Consider the following 23,801-nt stretch of genomic DNA (forward strand, 5'->3'; position numbering starts at 1 on the left):
GTTTAGTTTTTTAAACTATTTAGGTGAGAAGAACTGACAAATCACCTTCTGAAAACAATGCGAACATTCTCGCTTGTAAATTCAAATTCTACTTTAGGTCTGTACATTATGCTCTGCGTTCAGTCGGCAGAAGGAGTATAAAGGAAGTCTGTTTCTTTCTCAGCCTTCTGTGTGGCTTGTGTTTAACTGAATCATGTATTTTTCTTGGATTCATCTGTGTTTGTATGTGTATGTGTGTTTACCTCACCTTGTTTCGGAATATATTTAAAGTGGGGATATTCAGAGTAAATTTTTGACATGATGGTTTACATGCTTAATGTTTTCTCCTGTGTTTAGTTGTTCTTAAGTGGGTTGCTCAAGGCATTTAGCATGCTGACTGTGAAAGAGATGGTTTTTAACTGTGTGAGATTTGAACTTTCACATCTTTCAAGTGTGGAAGCATTAACACTCCACTAGCGTTAAGCTCTTTATACCACCTGCTTCCCCTATTTTGAGTTCTGGTGATTTTCCTATGATTGCTTCCATTGGCACTCTTGAAAATCAATGAGGCAATCCTACAAATATGAATATGACCATATAACTGGATTAGTCATTAATCTATGAAATCCAAAAATAATATGAACCTCTAATTTTTAAGATAAGTCTCTTTATTTCATTTCATTTTTCCATTATCAGAAAAGATACAACCAGGAGACCAATGCCAGGTATATGGAGTTCGCCAGTCCAGAAAGGCAAAATATAGATTTGAGAGATTTTAGAAGTATACTTTGAAGATTATATAGTCAACAAGATAAGGAAATCATGAATGTTTGGCTATGTATCAAAAATAATGAATATATAAAATTTATGAGCAAAAACTATAATTTTTTCTCCGAAAAGTTTATTTCTCATTAAAAAAAATACAGTTTTTAAAAATACATTTTCTACGTTTTACACTATATATAAACTCTACATTATGTACTATGGTTACAGATGCTAATTTGCTAGGCATTAGTCTGTACACTATAAAGGCCAGCATCCAGTTCAACTGCATTAAGTAGGTAATATATTTTGTTTAAAGTTTCAATTAAACCCAGGGCCAGAAGATATATAGCCCCTATGGGGAGTTTGAACACTTTAATGCCTATAGTAGGATTGCCTAGGGATCATGTGTAGGTCTAAATGTCGCTTGCTTTCCTGGAAATATGATATGAGACAGTTGATTATATTTCATTGCTATTAAAACCACAAGAGCCCACCTGTTACATTAATTCATCCTCCTGCCAGTTTTGTGGTAAAGAAAAAGATCAAAGCTTAAAAACTTTATATTTAAATTGAATTATAAGGGTATGAATATAGTCAAATTAATACCTAATTATATCCTTCTTATTCTCTGATTCCCAAATAGTTTCAGTGTGTTCTGTTCAAAAAAATCTGTTTTCAGGCTAGGCATGGTGGCTCATGCCTGTAATCCCAGCACCATGGCAGGCTGAGGTGAGAGGTTGCTTGAGCTCAAGAGATCGAGACCAGCCTGGTCAACATGGCGAGACTCCATCTCTACACACCCACACCCATGGATACATACAACTGTTTTCTGAGACTTTAATAGAAATAAATGAAAAAAAATATATGTATTGTAATCTTTAATTGGGGCAATAAACATGGAGTAAAACTTTTACTCAGTAGTAAATACAGGTTGGATTTTATTTAGAAAATTGTGATTTTATGTTACACCTGGAAAATTCATTAATTGGATTTCAAAATCTTAACATTCTAAATGATGCTGACAGTGACACCAGTTAGATGAAATAGACATAGTCATGTGGAAGAAGATCATTTTGTGTGAAGGATACAATCTTGAAAATCAATGTCAAGGAAATGAGAAGATATTCTTGTACATATTTAGAATAGGCAACTGTAAGGGTAGAAAGATATGATACCTTTCCTCAGTCATCATAAGGGTCATGGCCAAGACTCCTATAACAAGACAGGTTGACTTGACAAAAGCCTAACAAATTTATTTAATCAAAATTTTACATGACAGAGGAGGCTTCAGAAATGAATTTCAAAGACCTGGAGAAAACCATCTATTTCATGCATAGGTTTGACAAAGCATGGACAGCCTTGTAGAAATGTGTTTGGACAAAAGGGTATGATCTACTGGTAATCCACTGAGTGGGAAACCCCAGCAAGACTTGTCTGTTCAGATTCTTGTCGGCCTCTCTTTGTAGCATTCCTTCCCTCAAGGTATGGGGCAATACCCCTTTGGAATGAGGATCTTCAAGGAAGACTGGAGAGGGAGAAAGTGACCATTCTAGGTTTTATGCCCTGCTGTAGTGGAGAAGAGTTCTAATTTTTGTGATTCACTTAGGGGAAGAGTATGTATCTATGACTTGTTTCAGGGAAGACAGAGAGGTAGGAGACAAGAGGACAGGAGGAGTTCAGAAAGACTTTGTTTCCATGATAGAGATTAGAAGGCTTTGTCGGCCTAATATCTTTTAGTTCAAAGCATTTAGCATGACAAGGTGCCATATTTTGGGGTATTGTGTTCAGAGCCTTAACACGTGAAATATAAATTAAGTTGAAAATTCAGTACATTACTAATTGTATGTATTTTGCTGTGTACTCAAGTCTGATTTTCCTAATAAGTAAGGGAAAATTGTTTTCTCCATAAAAATCTCATTTAATTCTTCCAATGAGCTGTCATTTAGTTTTAATTTTATCTACACTGATAGAAGCCATCAGCATATTCACTTGATCTTAGCCAAAAGGCTGAGAAGCACTAACCGTTGACATATTCAAATTAAACAAAGAATGAAAATAGAACATACAGAGTTTTGTTCCGGAATGCATCATTTTTGCCAACATGTTAATTATGGGAATGGGGTTTTTGTGGATTATTATAGAATCTTATTCTCAAGTATTCATTACAAGTTGGATGAATTTTTCAATGTGTGCTATGCCTTAGTAATTAACATTAATATAGCAATTTAATATAAGTAAATTATTCATTGCCTATTATGGAGATACAGTGCTTGACTCAGGAATACACATGAAATGTATTCCTAAAAAGATCTGTGTGGAGTTGAAAAGTCTTCCGTTATAATCTTTTGACTCATAGGAGAGTGCTTTTTCATTTATTGTTTTCCTGCAACTATTCAACTCCTGTTTCTCTGAATACTATTTTCATTTGTTCTTTCCAGGCTAGTACAGTATTCACTCATTCTTTTTTCTATATAAACCTTTCTTTGTAAAAAAATAATAATGCTATTTAGCACTTCTTTGCATGTTTCTAGGGTTCACTAATTATCTCAGTTTTATTAAGCCATTTTATTTACTCCATTTTAATTTTCCTGAAGACAGTATTATATTTTGGGGGAAAACATCCTCACTTCATCATGAACATGCACACACACCACACTCACACATGTGCATGCACACACACAATCTCACTCTATACTTTTTGAAAATTCTGAGCATTTAAGAGAATTGGCTTTGACATTTGTGGATTGATTATTTTAGTGATTTATTTCCTTGAAAATATAAAGGAAATTGATTAGCCTGGAGACATTCAGGATCCCTAGTTGCAAATAGAGAAATATTTACACAGGCTTCTGGCTTTTTTTCAAGTTAAAGTTTGATGGAACATCAGATGTTTCCAGTACATGACCTTATATTAGAAATGAGGAACTTTGAAAAGTTTCACTGAAGTTTAACCTACTTCTTAACAATTAGTGTTATTCCTTAATGAAACACATATTTTTTCTCCCTGTATTTCTTGTGTTTGCTTTAAAACTACACTTTCAGACTTCCAAGAGTTTCCCCTTAAATTTAATGCTATAGGACTTGGAGAGTTGCATGTTGAACCTTTTCCTAACTTTTCTCAAATTAAGACTTGGATAATATTACATTTTACTTTCAATACTACTGTACAGTAGCCACTAAAGGATTTCCAATCAGAAGCAATATATCTGGGGCAACTAGATGGTGTTATTTTTATACGAATAAAATGACAAAAATATTGAGATGGAGATAGAAGAGATTCACAATATTTGACTACTAAAAGGTACATCAGGTTTGTGGCATAAATACATTTTTAAAAAGGCAGACTCGCTAATGTTTCTAGTAGTGTTTCTAATGCTTCTAAACACTGTGAATTAAAAAATGATTAAAATTACAGCAAGTCAAACTCTTAATATAATCACTCATGTCATACGGCTCCATCAGACTGCAGGTTCTAGAAAAAAAGAATTATTTGGAAATTTATCTTCAAGGGCATACTTAGTAAAAAAAATGTAACACCTAAATTCAAGTAGGTACATGATATGATCAATTATTTGTCAGCTATTTATCGAACACTCTGGAGCCAAAGCTTTCTGGACTCAGGTTGGAAGACAGAAAAATATATAAAAATTGTGTGTCTTATAAAAATTATATATTTATATATATTTATATATAGTTATATATATTTATATATATTTCTAATATATTTATATATATAAATTTTATCATTAGACATTTAGAATTATAACTATTAAATGGAATAACCAAGACTTGATCTAGATGCAGCCAATCTTGAGTAGATCAACTAAAAATTAAGAAAGAGACAGGATTTTTTTTTTTTTTTTTTTTTTTATTCTTTTGAGACGGAGTCTTGCTCTGTCGCCCAGGCTGGAGTGCTGTGGCCAGATCTCAGCTCACTGCAAGCTCCGCCTCCCGGGTTTACGCCATTCTCCTGCCTCAGCCTCCCGAGTAGTTGGGACTACAGGCGCCTGCCACCTCGCCCGGCTAGCTTTTTGTATTTTTTAGTAGAGACTGGGTTTCACCGTGTTAGCCAGGATAGTCTCGATTTCCTCACCTCGTGATGTGCCCGAAGAGACAGGATATTTAAAACCAACTAGGATATTTTTACCTCTTTATGAAATGAACATATATAAATATCTGAGCACTGGTGAACCTACAGATGATTATCCTATTTTGGGGAGTATGTAGTTATTTATTCTTAGCCCTTGATGTTGTAAATGATAAAACTGAGGACCTGTGAAATCACTCATTTTTCTAAAACATACAGCTATTAATGGCAAAATGCGAATTCAAAACCAAGCCATCTAAAATACTGTTTTGGTATATATGTTTAATTTCCATGTGTGTATGTAGTTTTCAAAATTTCTCTTGTTATTGATTTCTAGTTTTTTTCCATTGTGATCAGAGAATATACTTGATATAATTTCAGGGTTTTTTTAGTTTTTCTAAGACTGCTTTGTGGCATAATATGTGGTCTATTCTTGAAAATGATCCATTTGCTGCAGTGAAAAATGTGTATTCAGCAACCATTGCAAGAAATGTTCTGTAAATGTCTATTAGATTCATTTGCTCTATAGTACAAATTAAGTTCAGTCTTTCTTTGTTGACTTTCTGTCTGGATGGTCTGCCCGATGCAGAAAATTAGGTTTGAAGCCTTCAGCTATTATTGTATTGGGGTCTATCTCTCTAGCCCTAATAATACATGGTTTATGTATCTGGGTTCTCCAGTGTTGGGTGCATATATATTTACAATTGTTATATCCTCTTGCTGAATTGATACATATATCATTATATAATGACCCTCCTGGTCTGTTTTTATAGATTTTGTCTTGAAATCTATTTTGTCTGGTGTAAGTATAGCTACTCCTGCTCTTTTTTGCTTTCCATTTGCATGGAATATCTTTTTCCATCCCTTTATTTTCAGTCTATGTGTGTCTTTATAGGTGAAGTGTGCTTTTATGCAACAGATTGTTGAGTTTTGTTTTTTTTTTTTTATTCAGCCACTCCTGTTTTTATTGGAGAATTTAGTCCATTTATATGCAATATTATTATTTATAAGTAAGGACTTACTCTTGTCATTTTGTTGTTTGCTGGTTATTTTGTGGTCTTTTTTCTTCCTTCCTGTCTTCTTTTAGTGAAGGTGATTTTCTCTGGTTGTGTATTTTAATTTCTTGCTTTTTATTTTTTGTGTATCTTTTATATGATTTTAGTCTGAGGTTACAATGAAGCTTGCAAATAATATTTTATAACCCATTATTTTAAACTGATGACAACTTACCACTGAGAGCAAAAAATTAATGAACAAGAAAATAGAAAATGAATGATAACCCTACACTTTAAATTTCACCCTCCTGTTTTTTAACTTTTAATTCTTTCTGTTTATGTCTTATACTGTGCATGTCTTGATTGTTGTAGTTATTTGTTTTGATTGCTTCATTTTTCAGTCTTTCCACTCAAGATATGAGAAATTATGTACTACTTAATTATGTACCACAATTGCAATTTTATAAAATTCTGTGTTTTTCTGTGTGCTTACTACTACCAGTGATTTTTGTACTTTCAAATGATTTCTTATTGCTTATAAAGGTCCTTTTCATTTAGATTGAAGGACTTCCTTTAGCATTTCTTGTAGGACAAGTCTGGTATTGATTAAATCCCTCAGCTTTTGTCTGGAACAATCTATTTCTCCTTCATGTTTGAATGATATTTTCACTGGATCTACTATTCTAGGATACAAGCATTTTGTGTGTATGTTTTTTTCCCTTCAGCACTTTAAATGTGTCATGCCACTCCCAGCCTCCACTGAAGTCTGCTGCCTCACATATTAGAACTCCACTCTATGTTACTTGTTTCTTTTCTCTTGCTGCTTTTAGGATCCTTTCTTTATCTTTGACCTTTGGGAATTGAATTATGACGTGTCTTGAGGTAGTCTTATTTGAGTTAAATCTGCTTCATGTTCTATAACCATCTTGTTATTTTGGTATGTAATTCATAACTCAGTGCTGGATCATAATTATGAATAATTGCAATAGGTAGATAAACCAAGTTCATCAATCAATTAATTAAAGTGTACTTATTTTATTTTAAAATTGTATTGCCAAATTAGTTCCTAAGGAACAAATTAAAAGTAACCTATAAAAGGGAACTTATCATAGCAAACCTGAAAATTGCTAAAAGTGCTCATTAAAAGAAAAATGACCAGCACATAAAAAAGAAATTCATTATTAAAACCACCAAAAATAAACCTGATATCTTAGAAGGAAAATAAGCATTACTTAAAAATGGAATGAATACCTTAGCAACCAGCTAAGTTCTCAAACTCCTTGGAGAGCCCAATTAAGATAAAAATGCCTGATTTTCCAGCAGAGCATCCTAAAATTAGCAGTACTGGCAATGAGATGCTTTCAGTGTATTAGGGGCTGGAAGCCTGCTAGAAATCAGTTGGGACCATTTTATAAGTGTCCCTATTCTTTAGAGACTAGGGGAAAAAAGGTTATAATTTTTGTGAGTCCTTTAGAAAAATAGGCTTTTTCCCCCATGAGCTTGTCTTACAGCATTTTAATAAAGACAGTTCTAAAACTTGTATAACTTTTTGAATTATAGGTTGGTGTATGCAATTTGTTGCTGTCTGCATGTCAGTCACGTACACATCACTCTAGCAGTGTCATAATTTTGCCCACAGCCACTTACTATCTGAGGTATCACTTAATATTTTTCTTCATTCTGTAGCACGATGTCTGTGTTACCACATTTTTAACACATATTAAATCAAATTCATACATACCACATTTATCAAAAGGTTTTTGTTGTTTTTGTTTCATTTGCACCTACAAGCAAACTTTGGGGAACACCGATAAATTATTTCTTCGTCACTAGATTGTAAGTAGCAACAAATGATAATCTACTTAACCTTTATGTACACCATCATATGCGTTGTTCATGTTGGTTAACCTGGATTTATGTGCAAGATATATTTTCAAGAGTTTTTTAAAAAGGCATTTAACAATTACTGTAGGAGTTGAGGAAGGGATAATTACTTTTCACATAAGTTTCTTTAAAAATTAGGAAATCTATACTGAGTCTTAATAATAATTCCCACTACATGCTCTATTCTTTATCTGCAAGCAGGAGCTGTCCAGTAATTTGAAACATAAGAGTCAGTGAGATGTAGACTATTACATCATCAGCAACCCAACATTCTTTCCTTAAGGAGAGCCTTTGCTTGGGTTATTTAGACCTGGGGCTTTTTAGGGAGAGAGAGTGACATTATTTGTTCTACATCTGAAACGGTTTATGTCTGCCTGAAGCCAGCCTGGAGACATCCAAATAATTCCTTTTGTCTGTGAGTGAATTGGAAATAAATCTAGGTGATGAACCTGATCACTATATCATCGCACAGCATATCTTCTCATTCTTATGAAAGTACCTTTATTATGTCATTTCTTACAGAATGAGAAAGGAAAATAGTCACCGTTGTTTCTTTCCTCCTGGGCACCATAAACATTTTTTTCTATTATTGTAAGTTAAGAAAAATTACAGTACCAGAGAATATGACTTAACCTTTATCTCCTGTCCTATTCCCGACCAAGTGTCTACGTTTCCTTCCTTATTGAATTTATTGAACTTTCTTTTCCTGTGGCCATTTCCTTTATGGAATTTTTATGATTTTAGCACTTGTAGGATCCCATGTATACCACTGTGTCCTAACACCAAATGCACTGATGGTACTTTTTGCAGTTATTAAATATTTTATTCCCTTTCTGAATACTTTGTATAGTATTTGTGTAGAATGGTATAGTGGAACGAGCCAGAGAAAACTCTAATCTGAATCCTGAATTTGACATTTGCTCTTTAAAAAAAAAAAAAAAAAAAAAAAAAGAAAAAAAAAAAAATCTTGAGTAAGTTTGTTAAGCTCTCCGAAGCATAGTCGGTTCATTTGTAAAATGAGATTGATAATGACAGTGTCGGGATAATGTAAAGGTAGAAAATAATGTATTTAAGATGTTAGTAGGTACTCGGTAAATAATAAATTTTATATGGCAGGCAGCTTGATGTAATGGGGAAAAATCGTGGTTTAGAAGCCATTAAATCATTTTAGGATATGATTATTAACTGTCCTTGTGCATGTCACTGATCATTCCTGAGCCTTTGTCTTCATTCATAAAATGGGTATTCCATCCTCTTTCTAGGATTAGAAATGAGAAATGTAAAGCTCTTAACCTTGCCAGTGTCAGGGATATAGCAAGTACTTGTTCTTATAGTGTTTGTTGCTTAAATCTTTATTGAGCTACCTTTTTTAAAACATTTAAGTTATCCACAATCTTTTTTTTTTTTTTTTTTTGCATTTTAGGTTTTGCATCTTGATTTTATTACCACTTATATACACCCTTTTTGTGTTAAGGTTAGCCTTAGAACTAAAATACATATTATAGACTTAGAACTAAAGTGTCACATATTTCCCTCTTAAGAATTGAATTACGTATACGTAGAAAGCATTTTTAAAGGTCAGTCATAGATTACCATTGCTCTTCCTTATTCTCTTAATTCAATAGATAAGCCCAAGGCAAGTGAAATGAATGGGCTGGCTGATGTATCACAAGCTAGAAAATAATTTTCTTTGAGTGAGAAACAGAGAGCATAATTCTCACCTGAGCTGGGGATTTGGAAAGTTTATGACTATTTTCTATTAGCCGGTGAAGGCAATGTGTTAAGGTCAGGTAATCCTGAGTTTAAACTGCAGTTCTACCATGTTACATACTCATGATTTTGAGTGTATAATTTAGCCTCTCTGCTTCTCAATTTTTTCCATCTGTAAAATCCAAATAGTGACATTCCTTGGTAAGCAATGAGATACATTTATAAAGCAACTAATATGGAGATTGCAAAACTGTTTCATCTTGCAAATGTACTTCGATCAATTGGTAATGGTTGAGTGGGGCAATGTGTTAAGGTCACTTGGGAGGCTAAGTAAGAACAAATTCTACATGCCCAAATGTGTGGAGTAAGAGGAGTGGGTGAACATAAATCAGACATTTGTCACCTGTAACTCGCTACTGTAATCCATAGTAAACACTCAATTATTATCATAGTCATCATGGTTATTATTAAGACACAATGAATGGTTACATGAATTTCTTCAAAGTTGTAATAAGTAGTACCTGAGTAGGCTAGTTATTTATCAGTTTTCGTATACTTGCCAAGATGCATGATATATTACATTACTTATTTATGGCCTTTAATATTTTCTTATCTCACAAGCTTTACAAATTAATAAGTTGCTTAGGAGTTCTTACTGAAGAAAATGGACCAGTCATTAATTATTGAGCAAATTAATAATATTTTATTTAAAATAGAATTTAATAATGATAGAATTCTGACTTGGAAAAAAAGCAAGTATACTTTCTGCAATAATTTTTGGATATTAACAAAATAATAAAGATTTCTATTTCAAAAGTGCTCTGGAATTGGGGTTATCTTCATACTCTTTTTCTGTACAGAAGACCTACTGTTATTCTGAAAATCAGTTAAATTTTTATATGAAAAGTAGAAGCTATATTAAATGCAATGGTTGTACAACTTTTTTACACTGGCCTGTAAGCACTTGAAGAGCCAAAGTGAATTTCAGGTTGATTTCGTATGGGACCTGTAATTTAGGCCCATATTCCTTCTGGCTTTATAATCAATTTAAGATATAAATATATGGATATGTTTTATCATTAATTGCTTTACATTTTTCAATATTTTAGGGTTTGTGTATCTTTTCTGTTACATAAATTATATATAGTGTTGTTTTAATATAAAGCAATTCACTTTTCCTAAGAAAAATTATTATTTGCTTTATTTGGAAACATTTGTTAGTTCAATGTGGCAAAAAAAAAAGTCCATCTGACAGTGTGTTAGTGTTTATAAAGATATGAAAATAGAAACAATAAAATTATTATAGAAATTTATGGAAATTTTTAAAAAATCAGTTTATAATCTATCATTTTAACAATTACAGCATTTTTGTGTATTTTATTCTAGTCTTTGATCTTTGCTTCAGTATTTCTTTTGTCTTTCCTTAGACATATAATTGTACCAACTTCTTAAGTGCAGATGTTTTAAACTTTGAGGGAAAAAAAAAACATTTTTCAGCTATCATTTTTATGATAATATTGTTTAAGGATTGTTCATCGAACTAGAGAAACATCGATATGTGTGAGTGGGTAAAAATGTATATTTTTGTGCATACTGTGTATTATTTGTTACCAATATTTTTCACTATCCAGCAAAACTAAGGGCATTCAAAAGATCAAGAGACTCAAACCAATTCACTTTGTCAAACATATTTGTATTTACAATACCATAGTAATACAAGTTGAATATGATTAAAGCAAAGGGAATGAGTTCTTCCTTTGAAGCAAAAAATGTACATCCAATGTGGGTAATTCATTTACGAAAAGCCTCTGATTACGCCTCTAAAAGAAAAAGCTATCATGATTATGATTACTTATGCTTATATATAAAGGTCTGTCTGGAGAATAATGCAAGTTACCAGTTTACTGCTTGGTCTCAGAAACTGAGTAGTGTCTCTGCATTTGCAGTGCTTAGTAAAACTACAGTATGTAACTTAAATATATAAATTATCTTAAAATACAATTTTTGCATCAGTTGAATATTTTGTTTACCATATAATCATATAAGGGAAAGGGGAATGATAATTCATAGGCAGCTGGTATACTTTTGGCTTTATTTCCAACTTTTTTATCCTGCTTGGCTGTTAGTAAAATGCTGTTTGGTAGATAAAATATATATTATTAGAGAGTAATGACTCATGGCCAAAATGCCTCACACTCATGTTGTATGTAGTGCTGGGCATACTTGATCATTGTTGTCTGTTTATTGGATTTTCCAAATGAAACTGGTAAATTTTATTTACCGAATTAATTGTATTAATAATTTAATTATTTAATTAATTAAAATAATTTCATTGTTTGAGAGTGTCTCATTCTTTCACCCAGGCTTGAGTGCAGTAGTGCGATCAGGGCTCACCGTAGCCTTGATCTCCCCAGGATCAGGTGATCCTCCTGCCTCAGCCTCCTGAGTAGCTGAGACTACAGGCACACGACACCATGCCCACCTAATGTTTTCAGAGATGGAGTTTCACCATGTTGCCCAGGCTGGTCCCTAATTCCTAGACTCAAGCTATCTGCCTGCCTTGGCCTTCCAAAGTGCTGGGATTACAGGCATGAGCCCCCTCGCCTGGCCTTAATTTACTTATTAACATATAAAATTCAAATAGTTTATTTAAGGAAATTAGCAGCAGTGTTTAATCTAAATATATTTTTAACTCTTTCAATTACTCTTTCTCAAAAAGGTAAGTCCTTTGTGGATAGAATCTCACACTTTTTTCTTATAGTTCCTTTATAAGGCTCTCCATTTCGTTATTCTATAAATACTTGAATTTCTAAAGGAATAAATGAATGTGAATAAAAAAGAACAAAAGAATAAAGAACAAATATAGCTCTCAATCGCTCTCAAAAAGGAAAAGAAATGACAAAGGACATATGTCTGGGAATCAGATGTTCTATGTTAAAAATCAAAGCTTTACTACTTACTAAATTTTTTACTTGAGCCATTTTACTTCATTTTCCAAGCACATGATTTTTCATCTGCAAAATGGGAATCATGATGACTTCTTTGGGAATCAGATGAGAACATGAACGAAAATACTTGCCACAGCATCTGAAATTCCACACAATATGATGATGACTACGATGCTGTTGCAAATAATGTGGAAAGCTGTATCCTCCCTTTGATCTTCATGATTAATTCTCTTTCCAGGTGAAGCGTATATGCGTTTAAGCAAACTCCCCGAAGCAGAGCATTGGTATATGGAATCACTGAGATCCAAGACTGACCACATCCCTGCTCATCTCACCTATGGGAAGCTGCTAGCTCTAACAGTGAGTAACTGCCTTCCTTGGTCTTCAAAACTTGGTTTTCTCCACGCAGACTGCTATAGATGGGGTTTGAGGTACTGTTTTAGAGCCAGTTACCTCAGCTGTTAGGGATGTAATGGTAGTGATACTAAGTTAGAACCCTGTACAGAAAATATAGAAAAATGTGTTACTTTGCCTGTGAGGTTTGGTCTAGATAAGATGTGAGATGTCTGTATCTCACATCTTGGTCTAGATAAGATGTGAGATGTCTGTATCTCACATCTTGGTCTAGATAAGATGTGAGATGTCCATATCATCCCTGTATCAAAACATCTCCTGTATCCCATAAATATATATACCTACTATGCACCTATAGAAAAGTTTTAAAAGAATTAAAAAAAACCAAAACAAACAGAAAAGATGTGAGATGCCATGATCTTTGATGTAACTTAATGGAAAAAAATATAAATGGAGAATCCCAAATATGGAATTACTTAATGAATTTGTTCTAATAATGATATTTGCGTAAATATTATATTCTGCAAACCAGTGTTAGCCCCAAATTGGCTATACTTAGAACTAAATCTGATTATTGTAAATAGCCAACATTGTATAAAATTCTGCGTGCTGAAATTCCTTCTAATTGAAATCATTCTGTAAGAGAAGTAGGGCTATCCGATGGCCTCTTACTATGTGATAAGCGCCCTTGGAGGCCACCATTCCATGAAAGTGACATGAGTATGGAGCGTAAAAAATTACTAGTATTGTACCACTATGACCTATAAAAATGGTAATTTCATATATTTCAAAGTAATAATAATGTATTTATTTTACACAATACTGATTAGTTTAAAAGTTTAAGTAAGTTTTCTGAGCTCAAGTAGACAATAAGTGATAGAACTAGGCTACAGTCCTAGTCTGAATCAAATATCTGTATTATTTTAGTTATAGTACCTAATCTCTCTTCAATATTAATAAACATAAATGAATATTAGAAAAACATAGAGCAAGTGATCAGGAAGATGATTCCTAAGTGAATTCATTGAAAAGTATTTTTGTATTACTTCGAAAATAGTAACATTTTACTTTCCACAGAAGATGGTAGATAACCATCTACCATCTTAAAATGGTCAAGTATCCATTCTAAAATACCACTAAAATACTCTTCAAGAAATCATATAACACTTTAGGAGGTTAAGGCTGGCAGATTACCTGAGGTCAGGAGTTCAAGACCAGCCTGGCCAACACAGCGAAACTCTGTCTCTGCTACAAATACAAAAATTATCCAGGTGTGGTAATGCATGCCTGCTATCCCAGCTACTCAGGAGGCTGAGGCAGGCAACTCGCTTGAACCCAGAAGGTCAAGGTTGCAGTGAGCCGAGATCATGCCACTACACTCCAGCCTGGACAACAGAGTGAGACTACATCTCAAAAAAAAAAAAAAAAAATTAAAAAATCATATAGGTAGACTAAGTAACTAGAAAATATCCCACTGAAAATACTTAGCTCTGCTTAATAAAATATAACAGATATGTTTTTAACACTAAACTGAGCATGAGTAGTGAGAGAAGTTCCTAGGAGCTAGAAATGAAGTGGTAACTGAATACCAGTGCAGTGAACAGCAGGCTGGTCCTGTAGCTCATCTGGGATTATTTACTGGTCGGTTGTGGAAACCAGTGAGAAGGTGATTTTTGTTTGCTTGTTTTCATTATTTCTAGAATAGGAAACAACGCTTTGGGCCAATGGAAAAGCAGGAATTAAAGGCCTAAATAAGGCAGGGAAATTCATACCTGCAGTTGAAAGGACAATGTAAGTTTGTCTACAAGTATAATGCAGCGTGAATGTTTGCCTATCTCAGAATGGGATCTCTATGGAGAGTGACAAAGTATCTGCTGGGAATTTGTTGCTCCTGTCCTTCCTTTACCAAGCTTTGGGTTTTGAATTTACCTACATGACCCTGGAATTCCCAAGCCAATAAATTAAATAAAATTTAGTCTACTAAAACCTTTTGCTGAAGAAGTTACTGGAGATGTTCTTCAAAAAACACAAATCTATAAGGAATGATGGAGTGAGGTACATAAAAAGTACTGGGCAAGGAAATTAGTGATCATATGGGCAAATCAGACTAAGCTTTTAATGAATAAAATATTAAGGGAATAGTATACAGGAACAATAGGATTGGGAAGAGAGATTTCAATAGATAAGAGATTACAGCTGATTTTTGCAACTCAGAAAGCAATTGGAAGTATTATAACTGACTTGCCTGAGAGAAGGAAATGGAAATCTAAATAAACTTTGGAATGGGATAACAATGAAAAGAAATCTGGCTTACGTCAAAAGAAAACTGGAGAGGCTCAAGACATGGAGGCAGCTGACACAGAAAAGAGTGAGTTAAGGGACATAAAATGGGGTAGTAAATTGCAGCCAATGAATGGAGTAGTCAGGTCTCTCTCAGCATGCACAGTTGAAGGCAGAATGAGGAGGGGAGTGAAAAGAGGACTGACTGAAGGTCTTCCCATGGAGTGCTCAGATCCTTAATACCCCTGCCCTATCCCATGCAGAATACCAGCAACACAGGGTTTCCCCCCTTTCTTCCAGCCCACCCTTTTCGCTGACACCTTACCTCTCAAGAAATTGTTGAATTCAGATCTAGAGAAACTAAATCGCAGTAGAGAAAAGGTTTTCAAATACCTACATTTAGAGGTCCCCTGTAAATGACTGACTCCCAAACCAGACACAACACAGTGAATCTATTCCATCTAGAATGCATATCTATGCCTTAGGAACTCGATTCAGCTTTTTATTAATTAACTCATTCTTAAACATCAACGGGCAACCAAGAATCATCAATCATATCAGGAAAGACACAAATTAAAAAGATTGGAACTAAAACAAATTATTAGGAGAAGGAAATCTACGGAAACAGAAGAAATCTTTAAAAAATAATAATCCGTAGAGATAGAAACTTATAGCATTTTATGAAGCAGGATACCATGAAAAAAAGAAACCAAGAAAAGCAAGAAAGAGCTTATAGAATTTAAAGACATGATAGCAACATGATTTTCCTTTGGAGGACAGGAGAATGAAGGTAATGAAATCTTCCTATATGTGAACGAAAAATCAGGACATAAAAGAACGTAAAAGAGGAAATTATGAAAGAAATCAATATGTGGTCCAAATGACAGAAAAAGAACAAAGGAAGGGAAAGAACAATAACTAAGAATTGAAGATTACAGTCACTATTTCTGCTATTTACATATACTTCTAGTTTAATCACCTGAGAAAAGTTGTTTTACCCTATGAAAACCTTTTCCCATTTCTGTACCGATGATTCTGTGTGATGTGTGGTGATTCACACAACTCCACATAAGTGTTAAATTAATATACCTAAACTAAATTGATAAATGACCACCTTCAAAAAAAATCTAAAAGTTTCAGATGTCTGATTCATTGCCCACCCGCCTCTAGCCCACCCAAAAAAAAAAAAAGTTAGAAAAGAAAAAAAATAAATAAACTTAAATTTCCGTGATTCTGTATATGCTTAGACCATGGTACTAGATATAGAAACCATGTGACCTTTCTAAAAAAAATTCTCAAGCCTGAATACTTAGGCTTCCTGTACCAAAAATATGATTTTAAAGGCTGTTTTATTCTTTTCAGGAGGCTTTTTTTTTTTTTTAAGATTTAGAAGTTTTAATTTACTGAACCATATGGAAGGAAAGGAAAGACTCCTATACTACAATCCAAATTTTTAATCCCCCCCACCAAGACTTTTATAGTTTCCGACTTGCTGATTAGATGAAATACAAACCCTATTATGGAATGGCTTAAATTCACAGTGCCAAAACCCCATAACCATCTTTAACAGCTTCTTTCTAAATGATGACATTTGGCAAATTTCTGATCCCTATGGATAGCTTTTGTCTAATTTGGGGTTTCTTGGCCTGGTAACAGCCCACTGGCTTAACATCAAATTTGGAAAGGTAGAAAATACCACACATTTTGACTTCTGAATGCTTTAAATATATTGTAAAATGGAATTGGCTGCTAGTCTCAAGAGAAGAGGAATAGAAATTGAGTGGTGTTTTCACTCTTCCATCAAAACTGACCGATGGCAAAATATGTAGAAATGAAATGCAACTATATTAGGCTTAGACTGTAGAGTAGGCTTTTATATAAGAGTTATAAGATATGTTAGAAAAAATTGATTATTAGTACTTTTATTATAGTCAGTGGAATGATTCACTCAGTACTTTTAAAAAAGTTTTTCTTTAAGAATTTGTGTAATATTTACAGACTTTAGAAAAGTTCAAACGGATTTAAGGTTTCCCAGAATGCTTTGGCACATTCTATAGATCAAATCCTCTTTTATTTCTCTGCCAAAAATGTCCTTTTCCTCTCTTTGCCTGTTCAAATTTTATTTCTTATGTGAAGTCTTGCCTTTCTTAAGCAGTTATTTTATTGTTTTGTTTTTTCTCTATACTTCATTAGTACCAGTCTCAGTATCTTCATAATAGGGCACTTCCAAATAGAATGACACATAGGTATGTGTCTGTCTTTTGACACTAGATATGGGGCAGGGAGTGAGTCTTTACTTTTTATTTCTTCAGTATCTGGCATTTCAATGTATTAGTTACTATCCCTGTACCCATGTGCCTTTTCCTTTATAAGTCATTTAAGGTCTGGGGACATGGCTTTTAATGTTTTTGTTCTCCCCCTTCCCCCAATACTCACTCCCTCATTAATCCCTTCATTTGGTCAACACATGTATTGATACTTATTCCTTCAAGCTAGGCATTGCTTTAATCCTCAGTGATCTGTGCTGGAAAAAAAAAAAAAAAATGAATGAGGGTAGCATGATTATAGAGTAATCTTCCAAAAATCCTAGATGGGGAGGTGGGCACAAGAGAGGTGTGCATCTCTTCAGTGCCTGTGCTTGACATGTGTTATTTAAGAGAAACTTGATAACAACGCTTAGGGAGTATTATCCTGTTTTTATTTACGAAGAATCTGAGCTTCAAAGGTTTGAGGAACATCCCCAGAAGTCATTTCACTACTAAATAGTAGAACTGAATAGAACTTCAAGGTTTTCTGAACTGAGTGTCATTAATTTTCTCTCCACATTAAATAATTTTAAGTGTGGAGTTTTTTTCCCACTTGGTATCTGTGATTAAACTGATTGGAGATTGGAAAAGTAACTTGACTACTTAGTTACTTAGTGAGTTACAACTTAACTTAGTTACTCAGTAACTACTTATTCCCCATCCTCTTTTTAGAACTTATTTTTAGAAACTACCTTTGGATACTAGTTGAATTTGAGTGGTTAAACAGAATTTTATTATTAAGCATGATAGATCATGAACATAAGACTTCAGTTTCAGGCTACTGACACTTTTAGATCCTACATTATACTTCTAATACAAACATTTCAGGGTATCCTGGAGAACAGTTTTGTATTAGAGCCATTGTAGCCTCCATGTTTAAATATAGTTGGGCTCCAGTGACATCTCTTTAAAATATATGGAAATTTCATACCAATGTCATGTCCAATTAAAATACTAAACACGAGATGAGTTTGAATTGCTCTGCTTAAAATCGTGATTTATTCCTTGTTTGAACTTTGTTACCTAGGGCAAATGCCATGAATTTAAAATTGGGCATGCGTTAAGAGAGAAAAGAAGGAATAGCATTTCCATTAAAATGGTATTTCAAATGGTTTTATAGTTGTTTCTAAGGTTGTGTGGGTTCTATAGTTGTGCGCACATGCTTACTTTGATTTTTTGTCTTCCTTTCTTTTTGTCCTTTTTATTTAAGCCAAATATTTTTCAGTTTTGTGAGCCAATAAAATTAATGTTGACTTAAATTGTAGTAAAAGTTACTTGGCTGTTAGCTTATTTTCCAGATTCAGGTTAGTAGGAGAGAAGGAAGGATACTGGAGACTCTGACAGTAATTCTTGATACAGAAAACCTTTATTTTGGCTACGGCATGAGAGCACTGAGCCAGACTTCTGTGTCTAGCCAAAGTTAATTAGGCTACATAAAACTCCAGTTGTGGAAGTACTGGAGGTTCCACAGAAAAGCCCCATGCCCCAGGCTAAAATGGTGTCAGTGTAGTTTATCTGGAAATGTAATACAGTGTGTTTCCATGGACCTTTTGCTATTATTGTTTAGAGCTAAGACTTCTTTTCATTCATTTGACCCTCTCCAGAGAAGAGTTACTTCCATTTTGGGAGCTGACCAATATTTGGGTTGTTTTTTTGTTTGTTTGTTTATTATAATTACTGCACAGACATGTTTTGATTGGAGCTAGTTCAGAACAAACGGTAATTTTTCCTGTTAATCTGATTGAATAATTATTATGGATATATAAAATTCAAGTTGCTAAATTTATTCTATGAAAAAGGGAAGGCATAATGTCACATATATCATGCTACTGAAATATTGGGTGAAAATATAGAAGGAAGTTTGATCACTATAATATATTCATCTAAGCCTTTATATGAAGTTGCTGTACCTAAACTTTATGATTTATCAGTTCGGGGCTAATAGAGTTATTGTATTATTTTTACTCTGAAGCATAATGAATCTGATAGTTCATTTTTAAGGATCTTCCTTCTACTCCAAATATGCATCTGTTTTCTAGTATCAGTCTTATGATTATTCTACTTGCCGTCACTAAGTGACGCAGGAATCTCCAAATTGTATCAGGCTTTTATTCTACTTTTGTATGTCACTTAGTAGAAATCATCATTAGAGCTATTTCTTTTGCCTGATAGTCTCAGGAGCAATACAAATTAAAATACTCAAATTCTTTGGCATTAAAGGCCACATGAGACAATTTCAGCTATATCTACATATATGTGCTGCTTTGCTGGAAAAGTTAGCTTTATTTATTTATTTATTTATTTATTTATTTATTTATTTATTTATTTTTGAGACAGAGTCTCACTCTGTCGCCCAGGCTGGAGTGCAGTGGCGTGATCTCGGCTTACTGCAACCTCTGCCTCCCCTCAAGCCATTCTTCTGCCTCAGCCTCCCGAGTACCTGGGACTACAGGTGCGTGCCACCACGCCTGGCTACTTTTTGTATTTTTAGTGGAGACAGGGTTTCACCATATTGGCCAGGCTGGTCTTGAACTCCTGACCTCATGATCTGCCCGCCTCGGCCTCCCAAAGTGCTGGGGTTATAGGCGTGAGCCACCGCACTGGGCCAGCTTTTTGTTTATTTATTTAGAAATAAATAAGATTTGTTGACCCTTGAACAACACAAGTTTGAACTGTGCAAGTCTACTTTTACACAGTTTTCTTTTCAATAAATACGTTGGAAAATTTTTTGGAGATTTGCAACAATTTAAAAAAACATGCAGACAAACTTCATAGCCTAGATATATTGAATAACTTTTTATAAAGTTAGATGTGTCATAAATACATAAAATATATGGAAACACTACTCCATCATTTACTACCATAAGATATACACAAGTCTATTATACAAAGTTAAAATTTATCAAAATTTATGCACACAAACACAGGCTATTAGTAGTTAAGTTTTGGAGGAGTCAAAAGTTATATGTACATTTTCACCGGCATGAGGGTTGGTCCCTCTAACCCTCACATTGTTCAAGGGTCAATTGTGTATTGCTTTTAAGTTAACTTACATTTTGTCATAGTCAAATAGTCACTCTCTGAGGCTGGCGTGCGGGTAGTAAAGGAATTTACCAAGACATTAATGAGTTTAGAAGGACAGGTTTATTTAGAGAAATGGGGGAGATACATTGCAAGGGAGCAATGGGCAAGACAGCGGAGGAAAGGCTGTCTGCTGTTTGCAAAGAGGCAGGGGCTGGAGGGGAGTTTTATAAGGTTGTGCTGCTTTAGGCTGAATGCTTGCAGACAGGATGCTTGGGTCCAGGGGGTGCTGTGAGCAGGGTGCTTCTAACAGGTTGCTTGGGTGCTAATCAGCCATTTGGGGTTGACCTCATTTCTCATCACATTTGCCCTCTACCCCTGTTTCTGTTCCTGCTAGCTAAGCCCACTTGTAATTTTTTTAATAACTCCCCAGGGGTCCACACAGTTTAAAAATTTTTTTAGGGCCGGGAGCGGTGGCTCAAGCCTGTAATCCCAGCACTTTGGGAGGCCGAGACGGGTGGATCACGAGGTCAGGAGATCGAGACCATCCTGGCTAACACGATGAAACCCCGTCTCTACTAAAACTACAAAAAACTAGCCGGGCGAGGTGGTGGGCGCCTGTAGTCCCAGCTACTCGGGAGGCTGAGGCAGGAGAATGGCGTGAACCCGGGAGGCGGAGCTTGCAGTGAGCTGAGATCAGGCCACTGCACTCCAGCCTGGGCGACAGAGCGAGACTCCGTCTCAAAAAAAAAAAAAAAAAAAAAAAAATTAATTTTATTTTTTATATTTTTGGGACAGGGTCTCGCTCTATCGCCCCAGGCTGGAGTGCAGTGGCACGATCTTGGCTCACTGAAACCTCCACCTGTTGGGTTCGAGCAATTCTCATGCTTCATCCTCTGAAGTAGCTGGGACTACAGGTGTCCACTACCATGCTCGGCTAATTTTAATAGAGCCGTGGTTCCGCTATGTTGGCCAGGCTGGACTCAAGTCATCTGCCCACCTCGGCCTCCCAAAGTGCTAGGATTACAACACGCGTGAGCCACCGTGCCCGTCTCACACATTTTGTTGTTGTTATTTAACTTGTCTATTTGGTTTCTGTATTTGATCTATCATCGTCATTTAATGCAATTTAAATAACCAGCTGGCTCAAGCCCTCATAATCCCTAGTACTCTGATATCCCATGTTACTGGAGGCATATACATGGAGAAGTGGCATGCTTCTTAAATATAGCTTGGCTTTCTTACCAAAAAAAAAAAGGCAGTCCTTTATAAAAACTTATATTGGATACACATTTTTGTTGAGCCTGAACTCTATCTCTTCTGTCTAATAAGCAGTGGTGATGCAAAGACTAACAGCATTCCCTTGGCCTCCATGTATTTTATTTCGGTGAAATTCACAATAAAAGTCAGTCTACCATAGTAGTGACTGGTGGAAATCGTTTTTGTTTCAGAAAGCACAATTATGTAGGTACATTCATTGTATTACCTTACCCTTTAATTTTTATTATAAGCACATGATCCCACACCACTTGGAAGATTCCAGCCCCCGCCCCCCATTTTACAGCTTTCATTTGTTAAATAAACCCCATGGATACTCTATGATACTTGACTTCGTAGCTTCCAGCTTGTTATTCTTTCTGCTACATCATATTGACTCTCCTATCACATAATAAAGCATAAAACCAGTTTAACATGAGTTAAACTGTTTTTAATTTATGCTTTATGTTTTCCTTGCTTGATAATTTTTCTCTAATATATCAAGTAGAACATTTGAGTATCACTCCTTGTTAAAACAGCATCTGGTCTAAGCCTATGTTTACTCTTAGGAGTGATGGTATAGACAATATGCATTTTTAGAAACAAACATATTTCTTCTCAAGTAGTTGGGCCAATGCTTTTACAAAAGGAAGTTGTATTTTTTCCTTATGGCATTTGGATACACACACACACACACACACACACACACATACACTCACTCACATGCACATAAATGATGCCACATCTGTTCTGAGATGTGAAAGTCTTCATTTTTGCACACTCGTAAATAGGTTCAAAACCTTCCTGGCCATGAACATGTTCACAGGTTCATAAGGTTTTTGTGATTTCCCCTTATGTTTACCTTATGTATTATATCTGAGGCCCATGAGGCTCAGCAACCTAAAACATGAAGCCTGCAGAGCTATATAGTGTATCCTTAGTTTTTAGTAAAATTATACTTGCTTCAAACACAGTTAATTCTGGGGTCAGCTTCACATTTTCCCCAAGTTCTGAGCTTCTTATTCATTTCATCTATCCCTTGATACATTGAATAAATCCTCATCTGTTGTTTTCTTCACATTATGAATAATTAAATATTACGTATAAGGTGGATTGTTTTGTGAGGTGGCTCCCTCCTGTTTTCTGAAAGCAGTGCTATTTAAATTGCTTTGCTTTGTTTGTTTTTGTTTGTTTTTGAGACAGGGTCTTGCTCTGTCACTGGAGCTGGAGTGTAGCGGTCCACACCTCCTTGGCTCAAGCCGTCCTCCTTTCTTGAATCCCTCAAGGCACTGGTATTACAGTTGTGAGCCACCACATTGGCCCTTTAAAATTGCTCTTTAGCTTTTTGTCTATTATGCTAAAATATACATATGTGGTACCTCATGCACATAAATGCCTGACTTCAAAATGCATAAAAACATTTTCAAAAGAAACCTTCATTCAGTTTTTAGATTTTTCATCTAATACAGTTCTGAAAAGAAAATGTATTTTCTGTGTATATTTTTAAATGAAAAGAATTTTAACATTGCTACTGTTAAAAAGGATTTAAGTATTTGTATATGTGACAGAAAATAGTGGAGTTTACAGCTGAATTTTTAATTTAAATGTGATGTATATAGTTTTCCTCAAATGTGAAGTTTTGAAGGAGCCATTATGATACTCCACACTGAAAGGGGTGAGGGTGAAAGGCATGGGAGACCTGATTGAATTGGCTTGACCTTTATCTGGTAAACATTTAACCGGTGGAATGTTGGATTGGAGCCAGAGCACCTGAGCATTTACCTGCCTAGTAATTGATTTCTTCTCACAGTGGAAGGCATAATTCTTTTTAAAGGCTTAAAATTGCAGGACTCTCATTTCTACAACATAATTGAGGCTCTTTGTCAAAAGTGATAGGATGAGGTACATTCTTGAGCATATACTGTAATTCAGTCTGCATGGTAATAACCATACTTGTGGTAGAGGACCTCAATATGCAGAATGACTCGTGTAAGTAGGACTCTGGTCAGTTTGACATTAGCTGTATGGCATAGAGTTTACATTGGGCACTGATTATTGTATAAAGCCATATATAATGATGTCATATAATGGAGAAATAAGTAGTGTGGTTTTTAGATGTAACATCACCAAGAAATTTTTGTCCCTGAAAAATGAAACCTGAAGATATCATCTATTTTATAGGTTTTTCTATTTCTTATCTTTTGAGATGAAATAA

General features: G+C 34.7%; 1 protein-coding gene across 3 annotated transcripts in view; it reads left to right on the plus strand.

Annotated features, from left to right (window-relative positions):
- Positions 1 to 23,801, plus strand: part of TMTC2 (transmembrane O-mannosyltransferase targeting cadherins 2) — a 455,593-nt gene that overhangs the window by 289,511 nt on the left and 142,281 nt on the right. For all 3 annotated transcript variants that reach the window (XM_074007499.1, XM_005571660.4, XM_065524634.1), the window contains one exon: positions 12,607 to 12,728. In XM_074007499.1, coding sequence (XP_073863600.1) covers positions 12,607 to 12,728 — 122 coding nt within the window. The remainder of the gene's footprint in view (positions 1 to 12,606; positions 12,729 to 23,801) is intronic.

This window comes from Macaca fascicularis, chromosome 11 (genome assembly GCF_037993035.2).
Source record: "Macaca fascicularis isolate 582-1 chromosome 11, T2T-MFA8v1.1".
In the NCBI taxonomy this organism is placed as follows: domain Eukaryota; kingdom Metazoa; phylum Chordata; class Mammalia; order Primates; family Cercopithecidae; genus Macaca; species Macaca fascicularis.